Source organism: Coenobita brevimanus, chromosome 70 (assembly GCF_032717465.1).
Source record: "Coenobita brevimanus isolate Jiangsu-jjx chromosome 70, ASM3271746v2, whole genome shotgun sequence".
Lineage (NCBI taxonomy): Eukaryota > Metazoa > Arthropoda > Malacostraca > Decapoda > Coenobitidae > Coenobita > Coenobita brevimanus.
The window spans coordinates 42,182,377-42,201,504 of NC_137023.1; the positions used below are offsets into that span (position 1 = coordinate 42,182,377).

At 40.8% G+C, this 19,128-nt stretch overlaps 1 protein-coding gene across 1 annotated transcript in view; it reads right to left on the reverse strand.

Annotated features, from left to right (window-relative positions):
• LOC145406428 (1-acyl-sn-glycerol-3-phosphate acyltransferase epsilon-like) overlaps window positions 1-18,865 on the reverse strand; it is a gene marked incomplete at its 5' end in the record, with an annotated part of 172,538 nt that extends 153,673 nt beyond the window's left edge. The window contains 3 exons of the mRNA XM_080277584.1: window positions 2,233-2,311; window positions 10,380-10,560; window positions 18,780-18,865. Coding sequence (XP_080133710.1) covers window positions 2,233-2,311; window positions 10,380-10,560; window positions 18,780-18,865 — 346 coding nt within the window. The remainder of the gene's footprint in view (window positions 1-2,232; window positions 2,312-10,379; window positions 10,561-18,779) is intronic.
• Between the last annotated feature and the right edge of the window lie 263 nt (window positions 18,866-19,128).

The window sequence follows — 19,128 nt, forward strand, 5'->3', positions numbered from 1 at the left end:
AGAGGAAGAGGGGTATGGAAGTTGGTGAGGCTAGAGAACTGACAAGAGATCGAGCTGGCTGGATGAATGTTGTGTGGAGAAGTGCATGACCAAGGATTTGGCACCCCTTTTAAACATGACGGCATTTGCACTGGCTCTATGAGATAGGTATATGTGAAGCTATAGAATGTGGTGAAATTTATTGTGACCTATCTGATGGAGCCAGGATTTTGAAGGCTTGAATGATGAGTGAATGGAAGTGTGGCCCACTGAATTGGGCAAACTTTGGCTGTCTGGATGCTGCTACTCCTCACTCTGCCCTAGGGTGGGAGAGGAGGTCCAAATGATGATGATGATTGTAATGTTCATAATTACAGTACAGTTATATCTCTTTCAATGTGTTACCAGATGGATGGCATAAGTAGGGGGTAATTTATGTGGGGTAGGGTAGTAAGAAGGGGTAAGAGTGAGAGTTTTGGAAAGTGGCCAGACCACATTGTACCATTATACATGCAAACATATTGTTTGAGTGATGCGGGTTTGAGTACCACAGTAGTTGTTCAGTCCATATTGTCTGTGTTACTCGAAGATTGACTGTACAGGCAACAGTCATGAAGTCATTTAACACTACGTAACTTTAGTATGGTACTAGACTGATCTATAGCTAGAAGTTATTTTTTAACGAAGAGTAATCATGAATGCTTTCATAAAGTATTTGTATTCACATCTGAATTCACAGTATTTATTTGTATTCTTACTGGATTATTAGATGAAATATTTGTATTCATATTCGAATGTTCTACTCTTGCATTCATTCCATCCATGCTTGAGGCCTAGCCTCACCTCTAACCCCTACAGACTTGGATCCGCCCTACCCGATACAACTTAACCACTTCTACTATAATCTCAAGATGAGACTAAATTCAAATGTTATTACTGTTATACTTGTAAACTCTAAACAGTACACCCTCGACATAATAAACTAATTGGTACCCAACCCTTGACATTAAAGCCAAACGCCATGCTGTTCGGTAGTTTCCCAGGCGTCATGGCTTTTAGGATGTTAAATACAGTGTCGTTAGGCTATACACTCGTACACAGTAACATACGGCTAGGTCTAAATGGCTCTTATTTTCATCAAATGCTCTATATACGTGTCATGTGGGGTTGGTGGAGGATTAGTGCCCCTCCCTGTAAAACAATTAACTCTAAGCCCTTGGCCACCCTGTCTGGGATACATGGCGTCTGGCTGGCTCTATATACCAACGTATGTGTATATTCTCACCTTTCAGGAAGTACAGCAGTCCCCTAAATCGCGGTCTTATGAGACTGGGCACATGCCGCGATCTGAGAATTCAGCAATCTAGAAATAACTAACCTTACAGGGAAAATTACTTATGGGTTTGTAATCTCGAAAAAGTTGCCCCCCCTCATCCCCAAACCTTCATCAAACTGGTCATTTGCGAACACTAACAACCTTCACGCTTGGTATGGGAAGGAAGCACTGTGATCAGCTTATAGTACGTGCTATGCTTGAATATGATTGGTTTAGCTAGTAATTTCCATGCTTGACAAAGATTGGTTTATGCCCAGCTAGATGCATGGACTTGTGGTAATGGTGTCGCGTGTAACATGAGGCACCAGAAAAGCGTCACTTCTGAAGGCTGCATCCTCGAATTTCGCTTAATTTCTACGATTTAATGACGTTGGAAAACTTGCATGATGTTGCTGCGTACTGTATTATAAATTCACTATTTAGAATCGTGTGATGTAGGAGATTCTACTGTGACTGCACTTCAAATAGGCTAAATTCTGCAAGTAGGTCTTGGATAAATATATGTTCATTCGTCACATCACGCTGGTTGGCGTTTCCTGCACGTCCATTCTTTTACCAAACAAAATTTGTTAAATGAACTTAATGTTTGGCCAGCTCAAGATGGTCATTAAAACCGAAATTCATTAAAAGAAGGTTCGGTATATCAAGGGTGTACTGTACAGTATTTAATATGCCTAATGATGATCAGCGAATGAGTGTGAATGTGTCTAGTGGTGGTACAGCTTTCAATAGGACCACAATAGGAATTATTGTATATATATAAAACATTATCAAAATCTTCCTCTCATTAGTCATATTATAATGGATCTTATGGTGCCCATTCCATGGTCTTCATTTACATGGCTTCTCTACCCCCCACTAATCACATAAATGGCGAGGTCACTGTATTGTCAACATAATCCTTATCCAACACTCACCTGTGGACTGGTGATTCGACATGTAGATGATACTCTCCTTCTTCTTTAATGCCTCTTCAGCATCACCATACATTACCACCTGAATGACATGGCAATTTACATTATTAAAAATAATGGAGGAGCAAAACAGTTTCAATAATGTGGTACTTTAGGTTTCTTGAAAATTTTTAAATCTGTGTCTTGCCAATATCAATAATACCTGGAACAAAGTCGGTACCACTTCAAAGTCAAAATCTATGAGTCCACACTGAAGTGAAAAAAATTTAAGACTACGACAAATCAAATTATCACTACATGCATTCATACATCACCACGATCATTCTTGCCCTATTTCTTCCATCCCTCCCCCCCACAAAATAAATAAAATAAATAAATAAATGGGTGGGTAAAATCCAGACAAGGGAAGGAGAAAGTATAAAAGCAGAACAAACAATGATGTGTCCTGTAAAATAGGCCACACAAGCATTCACATACTAGGTATTATTTAAGGCTTCAAAATCCTGGTTTCATTTGAGAGGCAAATAGCATCCACATATATTTTTGGTACTTTTTCCATTATAATCATCCCATCCTCAGATATGGTGAGAGAACTCAAAAACAAAGAAAAAGAAAGCATACAGAAGCAGCTTGAAACTTTCATTTTGCCTACTGAGGTGAGTAACATCAACATCCACATTTTATCCAAACTTCTGAATTTTTGCTGCCTCTTACAAGCAAAACACTTTCTGCGCACATTCATATTTCACTTTAGGTTTAACTTCCAGACACCTGTGGGATATAGCCACCGAGTCATTTATTAAGATATAAAAGGGGTTTAACCCCTGACATGTTAATCCTGTAGTTGCTGACCCGGCAACCACAGAAAAGCAATCACCCGTTTGGTTGTCCTGTAGGTTCCATATGTTGTTGATGTTATGTCTGTGTCTTACTGTACCATATGCTGTACACTGCTCCATTATATGTCATGTGGGCCTAATCTAAAAGCAAGGTATGTGTTGTCTATGACTCAACCCAACCCAATTTTAAGTTACAGTGGAATCTCCTAAATCATGGTCTTATGTGACTGGGCACATGCCACGATTTGAGAATTTCGGAACCTAGAAATAACTATTCTTATGGGAAAAATTACTTCTGAGTCTGTTATTTTGGAAAAGTTGCCCTCCTTACCTCCAAATCTACAACAAACTGGTCACCAGCAAACACTAACAATCTGGAAAAGAAATTAATAAAGCATTCAATGTCTATCTATCTATCTATTGCCAGACGCCTCAATCCCGTTTGGGGTGGCCACGAACAAATCGCCTCCAAGTCGCCCTGTCCCCCGCCATTTCACTGCCCTGCTCCCAACTCACACCCCCCTCTCTCATATACCTCTCCACCTCATCCCTCCATCTCATCCTCGGCCTCCCCCTCCCTCTTACCCCCTCCACCTCACTCACATACACTCTCTTTGTCAGTCTTTCACCCTCCATTCTCCCCACATGGCCAAACCACCTCAGTGTGTTCCTCATAACGCTTCCTATCACATCCACATCCACACCACAACACTCCTTTATATCCTCATTCATCAGCCTGTCTCTCCATGTGACTCCACAGGCTCCTCTTAAATAACTCATTTCCACTGCTCTCACTCTTGTCTTGTGTCCTTCCAATAACGTCCAAGCTTCACTTCCATACGTTAGAGTTGGTGTCACAATACTGTCATATAGTAACTTTTTCACTTCCATGCTCACTTCCCTGTTTCTTATCACTGCTTTCAAAGAACCAGCAACCTTTCTTCCCTGCTGTACCCTTTCAAGCACTTCACCCTCCAAACCTCCATCCTTACTCATCACACTACCCAAGTACTTAAACGTACTCACATTTTCCAATTCCTCACCATCCAACCTCGCTGTACATTCACTGACTTCACCCCTCTCAAAGACCATCACTTTACCCTTCCCTACATTCACCTTTAGATTCCGTTTCTTACACACTCTCCCAAACTCATCCACCAAGCCTTGCAGCTCCCCTTCGTCTTCACTCAACAACACAGTATCATCTGCAAACAACAGTACAGGGAGTTTCCAAACACTATCCTCTCTTACCAGGGCCACTCCAACATCCACTACCCTACCTTGTACTTCTTTTATTACCCCATCCATGTACAGATTGAATAACCATGGAGACATGACACATCCCTGTTTCAAACCAACTTTCAAAGAGAAAAATTCACTTAGTTCACCATCCACACGCACTGCAGCCTTCGCACCATCGTACATACTCTTCACAGCATTCAACAACTTCCCGTCTACTCCATGTATTCTTAACACTTTCCACAATCCTAGTCTATCCACCCTGTCATATGCTTTCTCCAAATCCATGAAAGCCGCATACAACTTCTTTCCCTTCTCTAGAAACTTTTCCACTAAAGATCTAAGAATGAATATCTGATCTACACAACCTCTTCCCTTCCTAAAGCTTCCCTGTTCTTCTCCAACTAATTTCTCTGGTCTTTCTCTAACTCTGTCAATAAGTATCCTACCATACACTTTTCCTATTATACTAAGAAGACAAATGCCCCTATGATTACCACACACTTCTTTTTCCCCTTTTCCTTTGTACATGGGAATAATTATACCTGACTTCCAATCCTCCGAGACTCTACCTTCCTTCCAGGCCAATCTGCACATCTTCCACATCCATTCTACTACTATCTCTCCCCCATGCTTCAGCATTTCACCACACACTCCATCAATTCCTGGGGCTTTCCCTGATTTAACTTTCTTCATTGCTTCCACAACTTCTATCCTACTGATTTCTTCCTGTCTTCTCACCTCCCTCCTTCTCCCAGCCATTCCCCAGCCACTTATACTCGCATTACTTCCATCCTCTATGTTCAACAATTCCTTATAGTGTTCTCTCCATCTGCTCACTTTTTCTCCCTTCTCTACTAGTAATCTACCATTTTTATCTTTCACTCCCCTGTTAACTTCACTGAACAATATATATTTTAAGAATCTTACACGACTAACTGATGACACTGTTAGTATGGATGGAGGAAGGGGGAAGGGTTCCAAGGTTTTAGGCGGACTACGGCCTCGCAACCCAGGTGCTGGCTGACTGCAGATTCGTCTACAAATATATCTGTCACCTGCTGTGATACATGATTTGTTGATGAATAAAATAATGCTTTAACCCCTAAAGTGCTAACAGGATGGACTGATCCTTTTTCAGGATTACGCAAGATACCGAATGTGAATGATTGAGGGGCTCAGGAAGAAACAGGAAAACATGCTCCGCCCTGATTGTGACACATATCCCTTCCAACCAATCAGAACTCAGTGATGAATAGGTGGGAAGGAGGGAGGGAAGGAATCAGGGAGGAATGGGGTGGGAGCACATAGAAAACAGGAGTGCCTGGAAGGGTAACTTTTTTCAATTTTGACGGGCTGTAGCTCATGAACCAGTTGGTCTAAAATGCTCTGACTTTGCATGAAGTGTGTAAATATAAGCTCTAAAACCTGGGCATAACTTTTTTACTTCTGCAAAAGCTGAAAAATCGGCTCCATATACATATTTTCACATCGGTTCGGTTGATCAAACTGTGTATTCTAGGGGTTAAGTGAAGCAGATCTGGCTAATTTGAGCTACTGCAGATTTCCATTTTAAACCTCATCTCTACAAAGGTAAACACTGATATAATTGTTGAACTGTAATGTTGTCAAACCAAACTGTTGATAGCCACAAAATGGGGGGAAGGGGGGTGGATTCTGGGTTCATTTACTGGTGTTTTTTGCTCTTATTAACGGTTTGATTGTGCTACATTTGGGTGCAATAACATTGATGGACCTTCTATGCAATTTTTCTGACTCCCTTGTGATCCACCAAGTCATGAGTTTTTAAGATGGAAGTGAGGTATGTGTAAGTGTAAATGGGCATCTACGTAAATGGTTCACAATCAGTGTAGGCATGTGACAAGGTTGAGTGATGTCCCCATGGTTGTTCAATATATACATGGATGGGATAATGAATGAAGTAAAAACATGAGTAATGGAGTGCAGGATTGTGCTGGTAATGAATGGTGATGGATGGAATAACTCAAATTTGTTGTATGCTGATGATACAGTGCTACTTGCAAATACTGGACAAGAGCTTGGTAGATCAGTGCAGAGTTTTGTAGATGTCTATGAGCATAGTGCCTTGAGAGTAAATGTAGAAAAGAGTAAAAGTGATGGTTACTGAGAGAGAAGGTGACTTGAAGTGTGATGTTATAGCAAATGGAGAAAGACTGGAATTGGTGAAAGTCCAAATACAATGCCCCTGCACAGTAAACCATTCACCTAGTGAATGGGCAGGGGGTAATCAGGTCCACAAAACCATAATGAAAGAGTTGAACCCTGAGTGAATGAAATCAGGGGAAAGAGTAGGCCATAACCGCCATTCACATACTGAACGACCCCGCCCCCTCAGTAGATGTTGCACAAGAGGCCAGATCCGAGCAACCAATGAGCAGAATCCAATGGAGGATGAAGATTTGCCTAAGTCAAAGATCAGTAAAATTCTAGCGGCAGTAGATGTCCTGAGAGAAGGGGTCAAGGCAAATGAAAACAGCTACCTTAGGACACAGGAAGTGCTCGGTAGAAAAGAAACCACTTTTTGTTATTACCAGATACATTGAATGGCACAATATGGAAGTCAACAGAACAAAACAAACACTCATCACATGCTACTACTGAACTAAAGAACAACAGGAGCCAGCTGCTCCTACAGTACATCATCTGCTACACTTCCTGGGGAAGACAATGATGATGTGATGTGAGTGGTGTCTTTTTGGACTTTGATGGTTTTATGAGAGAGGTGAATGAGATGGAAGCACTTGGGAAAATGGTTCAGTCAAGTGATGAGGGCGAGACTTGTGACAGGAATGAGGGAGTGGCTGGTGATGTGGTGGGACACACTACGTGTATCTCCCTCCTTCAGAACCACCTGTATTCAAGCCAATCAGGACTGTCATCTGCTCCATTTAAGGTAAATAACCATGTGCTTTATATTTTATATATCTGTACTGTATGTTTGAAATGTGCCCTTAACCCACGCCGTCCCGGCGACGTGAATTAACGCGGCAACATTGCAAGGTCCCTAATTTGCACAATTTTCAATTTTCGCGAGTGATTTTTGGCACGTATACACGGGACACCTTCCTCTACAAGAGGCCAAGCAGGAACAATGCCTTACACCGCATAACCTCTCTCTCTCCCCCCCCCCTGCACGCCATTGTCTCGGCAATTCACCTGTTACCAGTGACATGGCCAATAAAGACATTCAGGGCCAGAGTGATTCCCCAATCGATGACAATGTGGAGGACAAAATTTACATAGCATCAGAGGAAGAAACAGTCAGAAATGATGATCAAGTAATGTGGGAAAAAAAAGGTCATGAATGGTGATAAGTTAGTGAGTGAAACAATGCTTATAATGCCTATATTACTGTTTGAAAACCAATATACTCTTGTACTACATATAAATTCGTACCAAGTAAATACAGTAAATAAATACTATTTATCAGTGGATAAAATAGTTACCCTCCCATAGAACTAGTTTTCTTTGGTGCCAGCCTGTTAGAAAACCCAGTCAGGTAAGGAAGTTCTCGTACCTAAATCCGGTATTTTAAACCTCAGGTGAGCGATTTCTCTATGAATTTTCGATGTTTCTCACCAAAAGTGGATGTTTAAGCCAAAAAAAAAAAAAAAAAAAAAAAAAAAAAAGGTCCAAAAATGTCGGGATGGGGCGGGTTAAAGTACATCTCTGTGGCTCAAAAAATGGACTTTGAGGAAGCAGTGCCGCCTATAAACTCATTCACTGTGCGAGGGCACTGTACCTGGGTATGGTGACAGAAAAGAGAGGAAAATGTGCAAAAGAAGAGGAATGCAGAGTGACACAAGGGAGGAAAGTATCTGGTACTATAGTGGTCTTGATAAGAAACAGAGGCTTCAGTGTTGCAGCTGAGCAAGGCTTACATGAAGGAGTGCTAGTGCAAACTTTAACATACGGATGTAAGACTATGGCGTGGCATGAAAAAGAAAAGTAAAAAATAAGGGCAGTGGAGATGGGGCTGCTGGGGAATGTATGTGGAGTAAAGAGGTGGGATAGGCTATGGAATAACATGATACACGAAGATGCGGAGTGAGAAAGTCTGTGGACACCAGAATTGACAAGAGAGTACTGAGATGGTATAGTCATGTGGAGAGAATGGATGACAACAGAGTGGTGAAAAAGGTATCTCTGAGAGAATCTGAAGTTAGGAGAAGGCAAGGTAGGCTAAAAAGAAGGTGGAGGGATATGATGGTTGACTGTGTGAGGAAGAGAGGTATGGAAGTTGTTGAGGCTAAGGGAGTGTCAAGAAACCGAGCTGGATGAATGAATTTTGCTCGGAGAAAAGTATAACCAGGGATTTGGCATCTCTTTTTGATGTGACAGCGTTCGAATTGGCTCTATCCCATAGGTATATGGTATGTGAAGCTACGGAAAGTAATGAATTTTTTTGGGGGGGCCTATCTGATGAAGCCAGGATTTCGAGGGCTTAAATGATGAGTGAATAGATGCATGGCCCATTGAATTTGGGAAACTTTGGCTATTTGGACACTGGCACTCCTCAACCTGCCCTTGGGTGGGATAAGAAGTCTGGATGATGATGATGATGTGTGAAGATGGCAAGCTGGTCTGCAGGTGAGTGTCATTGGCTTTTCTAGGCAAGTTTCATGTACAGTATTTGGCCCACATCCATATTGGGAGGAAAGCCTTAATAATATCCCAATGGAAATCACTTTACCACAATTATGGAGATCAAGATGAATGACTATGTTTAAAGTCAACCAAAACTCCATTAAACTTAAAAACTTCAGGTAAAATAAGTAAACACTGCCAGTGTTAATAGTTCTTGCATTGTCTGACAACTCATCCAAGATCTTTAAATGCTTCAAAATTTGCCTGATACAAAGAGGAAAATCTCATTTCCATACAGCTTTACGTGTTAAGAAACTATCATTTGTGCAAAGACAGCATAACAGATGTTCAAAAATGCTTCGGAAAGCCTTCACTTTTGAGGCTGCAATTGCAAATTATGTGTAATTTCCACAAATTACTGATACTGCAAACTGTTGCATGATGTTGCCACGTATTATGAATTTGCTGTTTACAAACACGCGATTTAGGATATTCCACTGTAGTAACTTAAGAGGGCTAAGTGCAACCTGCTCTAAGCCAAGGTAGGTGAAATCAATCAGCTCTATTTAATGACACTTCTAATAGGTCGATGTTGGTGGGGATGGAGGAATGGGGGGCCTGTAATACAATGTTATGATCAAGATGTTGTGCCATCCTGTGTGTGAAATGGATGTGTAGGTTTTTATTCATTGTTAGTGTAGAAGTGTCTGGAAGTGAGATGTTGTTGAAAAGGGTCTGGCAATGGCTGTGTGGGGATGATGATACGTGCCTTGTTGTTCTGTGAGGTTCTCTCACATTATGACAAGGGTATCTTGTGCTGAGACATGCTAATGCATAGAACCGTGTGCCTCACACAGATGCATAAATTATCCAATCATTACATTGTTTCTTTCTCTTACTATACTCTTTAGATACATTTTACTCTCAACATTTTCCCCCATTCCTTCATAAAACTTCTTTCATTGACCTCAGCTACAGTAAGGTACCTCCATTTTTCTGCCACTGCTCTTTCAACCTCTATATCCCACCAGGCTATTCCTTTCTAATAAGCTGACATCCCTGAAACAACAACACAGCTTTAGCATTTCTGGCCAAAAACTCCTTGTATGAACTTCATTAAGTACCGGTATTTGGCAAATCTTAAAAACTCATCTAAGCTCAACTCACTCCCTCTACTCATAATACATATACAATAAATTAACATTCTTTCCCTACTCTCCCTCATAATACGGTATGGTTTATCCTGGCCATTAACTCATTCAATCTAATGCATTTTTCTTTTGCTTCTTCAACCTTCACACAGCTTTTTTCAGTCTTGGAGAAACTCTTCAAAATGGACTCTCAAAGGTTAATTACTATACTCAGGAAATAGCACCAATAAATAAGTAAAAACATCAGACAGCTACAAGGAATTAACCAACATTTATCATCCACACACCTTACCTCAATCCCGGTACAGGTTTCAAAAAAGAAGAGTACAAGGCGCTGGTAGAGGGAATACAGTTTGTCATCGCCCCATTGGTATATCCAGTCTGGAAGGACCAAAGTCAGCCCTCGCCACACTACCCATAACCCTAGGTACTGCGGAGACACTCCTATCATCATCACTGACCCAAAGGCGAACCTGCCAACACAATACAAGTCATAAGGTAACGACAATCTTTTCATGTGGTGATAAGTGACAAGACAGTCATGAACTGCAGAAAGTCAACAGAACAGTTTTTGCATAAAAGTACAGTCAGATCATTATTTTCATAAAAAATGGGACCAAGAAAAACTTCACATAAGTGAAATGATGAGACCCAAACTTAGGAACTTACAAGAGAAAATAACTGGAGACTGTTCTTCAAACAACTTTCATTAAAATAAGACGACAGTCATGCAGTGCAGTATTTCCGATTTTCCTACTGGACTGATGTGCTGTATCTTTTGTTATACACACACACACACACACATGCATATACAGTATTTATATACATATATATATATATATATATACCATCCATCCATCACCCAATCCTACATTGCCCCATGAGGAGAGTAGGAGCCCGGGGCTAGGCAGTTGGTCCCGACATTTAAGATGAGAGTGACCAGCCTCACTCATCCCTGAGTGGCATTAGGCTATATGAGCAATCAACCACAACCACCCCTTGGATATAAATCTTCACCGGCTCAATCCGATTGGAGTGCAATAATTACCCACTAAACCACCAGGTGCCAAAATTTAGTTATACGGTTACCACCCAGAGTAATAAATGGTTTCCTGGTGCACAGGAAACCATTTGGCTTGTCACTCAGTGTAGAGTTACCCACAGGCTGAAGGAAGTGGAAAGAATGAAGGAAAGAAAGACAGAAGAGGGAGTGTAAAGCCACCTGTAGGCAGAAGGACAAGGAAAGCATGAAGGAAAGAAAGACAGAAGAGAATGGAAGGAAAGAAGGATGGAGAGGAAAGGGCAGACACCTGAGAGCAGCACTACATCAAGTGAGTGGATGGTGAGCACCCCCACCTACCACATTATATATATATATATATATATATATATATATATATATATATATATATATATATGTATATGTATATATACACAGTACCCTTGCGTCCAACACGGTAATATTGTCATGCACGGGCCCTGTGTTGGACCAAAAATGTGTTGGACAAACAACAGAGCTCATGGGGAAAAATGAATTATGTCAGCAACCCTTAGAAAAGTCACCCTAAATACCTACCATATACCTATACATATATTGGTACTACTGTAATTATAATAAATGGTACTGTACTATGAATGATAACTAACCTTTTAGGCCCGCCTCCATAAGCCTTTACTGCCACCAGGATCTTGTCTTGTTTTTAATATGGTCCTCATGCTGGCTTCATTCACATCGTAGACCTTGGTGATGTCAACATTCCTCTCCCCTTTCTTCTTCCTCTCAGTGATTTCTAGCTTGGTGGCCTGAGGGAGGTGCCACCGCTTCTTGGGGTTCTCAGAAGGCTTCCTAGGCATTGTGAGCAGGGTAAAATGCAGTAGCAAGGGCAGAAAATGCAGCGAGAAAAAAGCACCATCCAATGCGAATTATGCGAATGAGTGGCGCTGTGGCGGAAGAAATTTAAATAAAACATCACGTGAGAGCAGAAGCGTTTTTAATTGGGCGACATCACGATCACATCACAATACCAGGCAGGGGAGGCTACTTGATCGGAAGTTTTGACTGGCTGTCAGCGTCACGGGAACGTCCAGTATGACCGTGTTGGACCAGGGGTGATTGTGCTAGAGGCGAACTCTGCGGATTTCGCCCACTTCTCGGAGCTCCGTCCGTGTTATGCTAACGCGCCCGTGTTACAGTAATTAAATCATATTAAACTGTACTCGTACTAATTTTTTGCTCTCCGTGCTGGATGCGAATCATGCTGGACAAACACATGTTGGACGCGAGGGTACTGTGTGTGTGTGTGTATATATATATATATATATATATATATCATCATCATCATCAGCCTTTTGAGTATCCACCGAAGTCGGGACGATACAGCCAATGTATCTCTACCAAGTAGCTTAGGTTGTCTGGTAGAGACTGTATGTAGGATGAGAAGAGCTTGTAAGTGTAATTGTAGTGTTGGACTGGCTTTGGATGTGTGTGTAGTCTGTGAACCAAGTGTAATCGGCTCGCGCAAGCCGACTGGGTGCAAGCATACTTTACAGTAAGCGACACTGGTTCAACCACAGCACCCCTTGTGTCTGCCAATGCAGTAATTGGCTGGGTGAACACTCCCAAAGTTTATTACCCTGGCGGGGCGCGAACCCTGGTTCACCCGTGTACGAAACACACACTCTACCACTGTACCACAGAGGCTCCATATATAAATATGTATATATATATATATATATAAATATTTATATATATATATATATATATATATATATATATATATATATATAGATATATATATATATATATATACTGTAGTACCGGTATGTATACAGTGGTCCCTCGCATTTAGCAATTTAATTACTGTTGTCTGGAGAAACCATTGCTAAATGCAAAATCGCTAAATGCACAGTGTACTTTATATGGGAAAAATACCAATTAGTCTGCAGTAATCCTCCCAGTCACCCTTTCGACCCCTGATTTCCTAATCAAAGTGCTGAAAATGAAACACAGTGTATTAGCAATACATTATATAGATATGATACTGTATGGTCATACATCTACTCACTGCCGAAAAACGCCAAATGCCCGGCACTGTGAAAGAAAAAAAAGCACCCAAGATGGCCAGACGCTCACAACAATGATACCATAACAATGGCGTTCTTGTGACAGACGGGCAAGACATTTCGCGCCCCACATCACTAAACGTGTAAGATAATCGCTAAATGCAAAGGACTGATAGCTTTTCTAACCTATTGCTAAACGCAAAATTCAGTGACATGAAACACACTAAATGCGAGGGACCACTGTAATTTTTTTTTTTTTTTTTTTTTTTGTAAACAGGGAGCTCCATTACTGAACACCACTTCATTCTGGGTACTGGTATATCTTAGGTTTTATGGATTACGAAGGGCTTTAATTTAATTGCCATTTATGATTTTGCTGTTATATTTTAATGGATGTTTCCTGTCATGCATACAAAGATTTGCTTTATGATTGCACCAACAGTATCTTCACCATCTCATGGTTGTGTGATGATTCCCAAATGCACCAAGATTACCAAATGCTCTTAATACACGATACCGGTACTGTTTTGGAGCAAGTTTTACCTACCGAATACAATATTGTACATTCAAGTTTGCATGCTGTGAGGTAGGTTATAATCACTGGGGGGGGAGGTCTAGAGGGTGAAGCCTCCCTAGTGAGGTTTCAGCGCCTCTCCAATTTGACTTCCACTGTTATTTATGGCTTTTAAATTGTGTAATTGTTTGTTTGGTGTACTGACATAGTATATACTATCCAGCCAGCATAACAGCAGTAAACATTCAGTTAGCAGGTTACAGGCAACTTTCTTTAATATCGCAAAGTGGGTATATTTGGTGGTACGTGGTGGTAACTATTGTCCACTCACTCATTGTAGTGCTACCTACTTCTTCCTTCACCATTATCATTCTTTTTCTGTGTTTGCCCTCCTCTCTTCCTATTTCTTCCATCTTTCCATTTCCTTTTCAGGTGGCTTTACATTGAGTGATATGCCTAACGGTTCCCTGTAAGCCAGGAAACCATTTCTGACACTGGGTGGTAATCATATAACTACAGTACGGTAACCCATACATGTTTCCTACGTGTCATTAAGTGGGTTGATCGAGGGTTAGTGCCTCTCCCTGTAAAACAACTACGGTAACTCAGAGTCAAACTGCCACCCCCTTAGGGGACTATGGCATCTGGCTACAGACAGACAGACAGGTATATATTGTTTGTTCTCTTCAATATTTTTTGTTTTAAAATCAAATGTTAATCATCTGTGATATATCTAGTAGCTACTTAAAGTATTTTCCCTAAGACCATGGGTATTCAAGAAAACAGCTTGAATTGCTGTGTAACTGTCATCTTGTTCTACTCAACTTTTCCCTACAGGCCCTTTCAACTCCCATAAGCACCAAATTTTAACAACCTAATAATAAAGGCTTCATGAATGTAATTCAGATGTAGGCATTTCTACGTATCTTATCAACTCCTGCAAAAATAACACCTTAGGTTTCCCTGTCTGGCAGCATTAGGCCATGAATAAAACCCTCATTTAGACTTGTTTCCCAGTTAAATCTCTAACAGTACAGCATTACCTGTCTAACATTGTTGTGAACATTTCCACTGCCCTGAACAAAACCTTCCTCTCCAACATTTCCAACTTAGCCTATTTCTCTTCATACCTTTATATCGAATAGTATGGCTGAAAGGCTTACGCCTGTATGCCAGATTCCTCAACATTAATAGCTACAATACTACACTAGGTGGCGGTGCATTAGGACTGCAGTATATATCTTTTATCAATATGGTACTGTAATTCAAAAATGCTCTCTTTCCAAAAACAGTCCACTTTCTTTTTAAAACTCTCCATACATGAGGCTGACACAAAATCTTCTGGTAAAGAGTTCCAAACATCAACTATCCTTCTTGTGAATGAGTGTTTTCTTACATCAAGGCTTGAGAACTGTTTCTTCAACTTAAGATGATGTCTTTTTGTGCTGGAGTCTTGGAGATCAAAAAATCTCTCTCTAAGTCTTACATGACCAGTCATTATTTTATTAACCACTATCATGTCATTCCTTTTCTTCCTGTAGTACAGTGAGTACAACCAAACAATTTAAGTCTTCCTTGATAATCCGGTCTACTAATTTCAGGAATCAATCGAGTTGCTCTCCCCTGTACTGCCTTCAAACTGTCCATGTTCATCTTAAACCTAGCTGACCACACTGAAGTACCATACTCCAAGACCGGTCTAACCAGTGAGCAATACAGGCTGACCAGCATTTGACCATCCAGATGTGTAAATGTTCTTATTACTCCCAAAACATTGTTGGCATTCTTGACTGTGGCTGCTACTTGCTTGTGAAATGTTAAATCTTTAACCTTAAGAATCTCCAAAACCTTCCCTACCATGGTCTCTGATATCTCCCTTATACCATTTGAGCTGCCATAGTATATCTGCTCCTTGGGTTATTTTTTCCAGAATGAATCACATTTATCTACATTAAACCCCAGCTGCCAGTATGTCCAGGTAAACATATTATTGTAGGGCCTGGATTTGAGTGTCTGTTTTCACCATTTCATACAACTTTGTATCATCTGCAAATATCTTCAGCATGGCCTTAACTACATCTGGCAGGTCATTTACATATGTGACAAATAATACGGTAATAGTTCCAGCACACTACCCTGTGGTGCACCACTTGTTACAGGCTCCCACTCTGAATACTCCCCTTCAGTAACTTCTCGCTGCCAACGTTCAATATGGAAATCTTTTAGCCATGCCAGTACTTCTCCACAAAATCCATATGGTTCTATTTTACTAAGCAATCTAAGATGTGGAACTTTATCAAAAGCTTTGCTAAAATCAAAATATATAATATCAAAAGGTTTGTTCTTATCCAACATATTAGACCATTCCTCCATCACGACCAGCAACTGAAGTATGCATGACCTACCTGGGGTAAATCCATAATGATTTTCATAGAATAAATCATTAACCCATCCCTGATAATGGACTCCGTAACTTTACATAATACTGTACTGAAGTTAATGTAACTGGTCCATATTTGTTGACATAGTTCCAGTTACCACTCTTAAATATTGGGATTACATAACCTTTCTTCATCATGAAGTTTTCCCATCACTTCTGTAAAGTGACAATTCAACAAACTAAGCTATGCTGCTGCTTGCTTCTTTCAATATCCCAAGATGTAATCCATCTGGTCCGGCAGATTTACAAGTATTTAATCCATTAAGCCTATTCTGTATATCCTCCTCATTTACACTTAGAATACTGCACCCATAATTGCATTTGCTCTCCATCCGTGGCATATTCAAGATTTCTTCAGTGGTATATATTCTATCTATCTATCTATTGCCAGACGCCTCAATCCCGTTTGGGGTGGCCATAAACAAATCGCCTCCAAGTCGCTCTGTCCCTCGCCATTTCACTGCCCTGCTCCCAACTCACACCCCCCTCTCTCATATACCTCTCCACCCCATCCCTCCATCTCATCCTCGGCCTCCCCCTCCCTCTTCCCCCCTCCACCTCACTCACATACACTCTCTTCATCAGTCTTTCACCCTCCATCCTCTCCACATGGCAGAAAAATTCATCCAATATATTAGCTTTTAAACGTGCACTATCAGTTTCTCTGCCCTAATCACTTCATTTTCTATTGGCAACTGGTCTGCTATACGGCATGGACTCTATACGCACATCTACATCCACTGCATTCATCTTGACTGTACAAACTGCAGCAACACCATGTCTTAAGAACCTTCAGTTTGATTATAACAGTTGCTAGAAATACTGTCACAGATATTTGGCTACAGAAATTAAGGTCATAAGTATTCATGCGAAGCCATCTTTCTTACTGAATTCAAGCTCAGCCAAGACTATCTCAAGGTTCTAGGCATTGGGTCTGTATCAGCTGGTTGGAACCCTCCCAGCTGGCACTTCCGAATGTCTCTCCGCTGCAACAGATGGCGGGGATCGGTGTAGATCCTGCATTAGAGGAACGGTAGCGTGTGCAGGTGACAGAAACTGGCGTAGATTGTGTTTTTCTCTCTCTTTATTCGCCACAGAAAGTTACAACTGCGACAAGAGAGAGTTCGGAGCAGCATGTCTCTCCTTTAGCAGAGCTGAAAGTAAATCTCCCTACAGCTTCCTGGCCTCCCCACTGGGAGTGGCCTGAGATCAGCAGCTTTTTAGAGGTGCTATTCCACAGACAACTGGGATTTGTACATGAGTAGAAGTTACAACTCTACCATGCACATTATACACCTCAATAAAGTATATACCGGTAGTATTAATTACATTAAAGTACGGTATACCAACAGGGTATATGTGTTTCCCCAAGACTTAAACATATATACAATTCATATTCTTCTATCGCCTTTCCTTAACCTCATGTGTACATCGAAAAGTTATGACTTTCGCAGGTCTGGTGCTCATCTTATTTCCACACCATGCTTATAATGAAGTGGCATTTGGATCATCTCAACACTAAAACACATTTTCTCTAAATATGAATAAACACAAAGTGTATACTAGCGAGAGACATAATTCCAATGTGGAAATTATGTCGGCACCAGAACAGGTCATCTTGTGACCGAGACCCTTTATAGGCTACCCACACGAAGTTTTTGGGTTAATCCCAAAGAATGATAACTTACACTATGAAAAATATATAAACCGGTCTATATATTTGCACGTCACAAAATTATAACCTGACGCGCTAAACGTCAATCAATATCACTATACTTGCTCCAGATCATAATTTATGAACTAATAGTCTTTGGGAAGCGGCTATCAACTTAACATGTGCATCACGATCAAGCCCGCTGTCCAGTTCTCTCCTGCATTGTCCTGAAGGATAAGTTTCAGTTAACAAGGAGTACAGTATAAAGCTTACGTTACCTGACAACTCCCACAACTCCCATGTTTTGTCACTAAACTGTTCTTGATTGGTTAACCACGAGTACAGGAAAGCCCCACACCACAACACCGTCGTCTGCTCCACGGTTACACTGTCTTTCACTAGGGACATTTGTAATGTTTACGAATCACTTAAGGTTGAATAGGGACTTTTACTTAAACATGCTAACTTTCTGTTCAGGAAACATGCAACTTGTTATTATCAAATGATAATAAAATACACTGCAAAGTATTCGAACAACCTTTCGTCGAGATCATCGCGACAATGATAATGTGGATTCAATCCGTCACTAAATTTACTTCGAGTTCATTAAACAAGATATTCGAAACACCGGCGGCATAATATACAAATGACATTGAGTGTCAGTCTTGCAAATTATTAAGTCAACTCACCGTAAGTCTCGAGTTTAAAAACAGTATCGATCACAACCTCATTTCGTTACGTAATCAGTTTCAACAGACAATAGTAGAATGAGTTTCATCACATTTTCACAGCAGCAGTGTAATTACATTGTTAACTCTGATTATTATTTTTTTCCTGTCTACAAGAATATCTCCATCTAATTATGGGGAGCAGCGTACACTTAAGCAGGGATGACCAAATAATATTTTAAATGATACAATGCTTGAGACGATGTGCTTGCCAGACCTAACCCAATATATCACAAACTAAACCCTCCTCCGTCAATACCCCACATAGGCAGTAGATGAATGCCTTAACTTACACAAAATACTTTTTTATTGCATCCGGATCAAATAGGAACCGTTTCAGGTATTTCTCCATCTCTCGTAAAGTCACCATTGTCACAATTTAATACAAATAAATCACAGATGTCAACTGACAGCCCCACCAGGTACACCACCACCCTCTCCGGCAGTTGCGTAGCTACTGAGTCCTACAAACAAACCAGTCGATGGTGGCTGAGGATGCCAGAAATCGCTTCGTCATATTATTCGGGGAATTCTAAAACTGCCATGATTTTGTACTTGACCATTAAATTCCCATCTGCCATGCATATATAGCAAAACTCCGCATACTGAAAAACCGGCAGCAAATTGACAACATAATTCTTC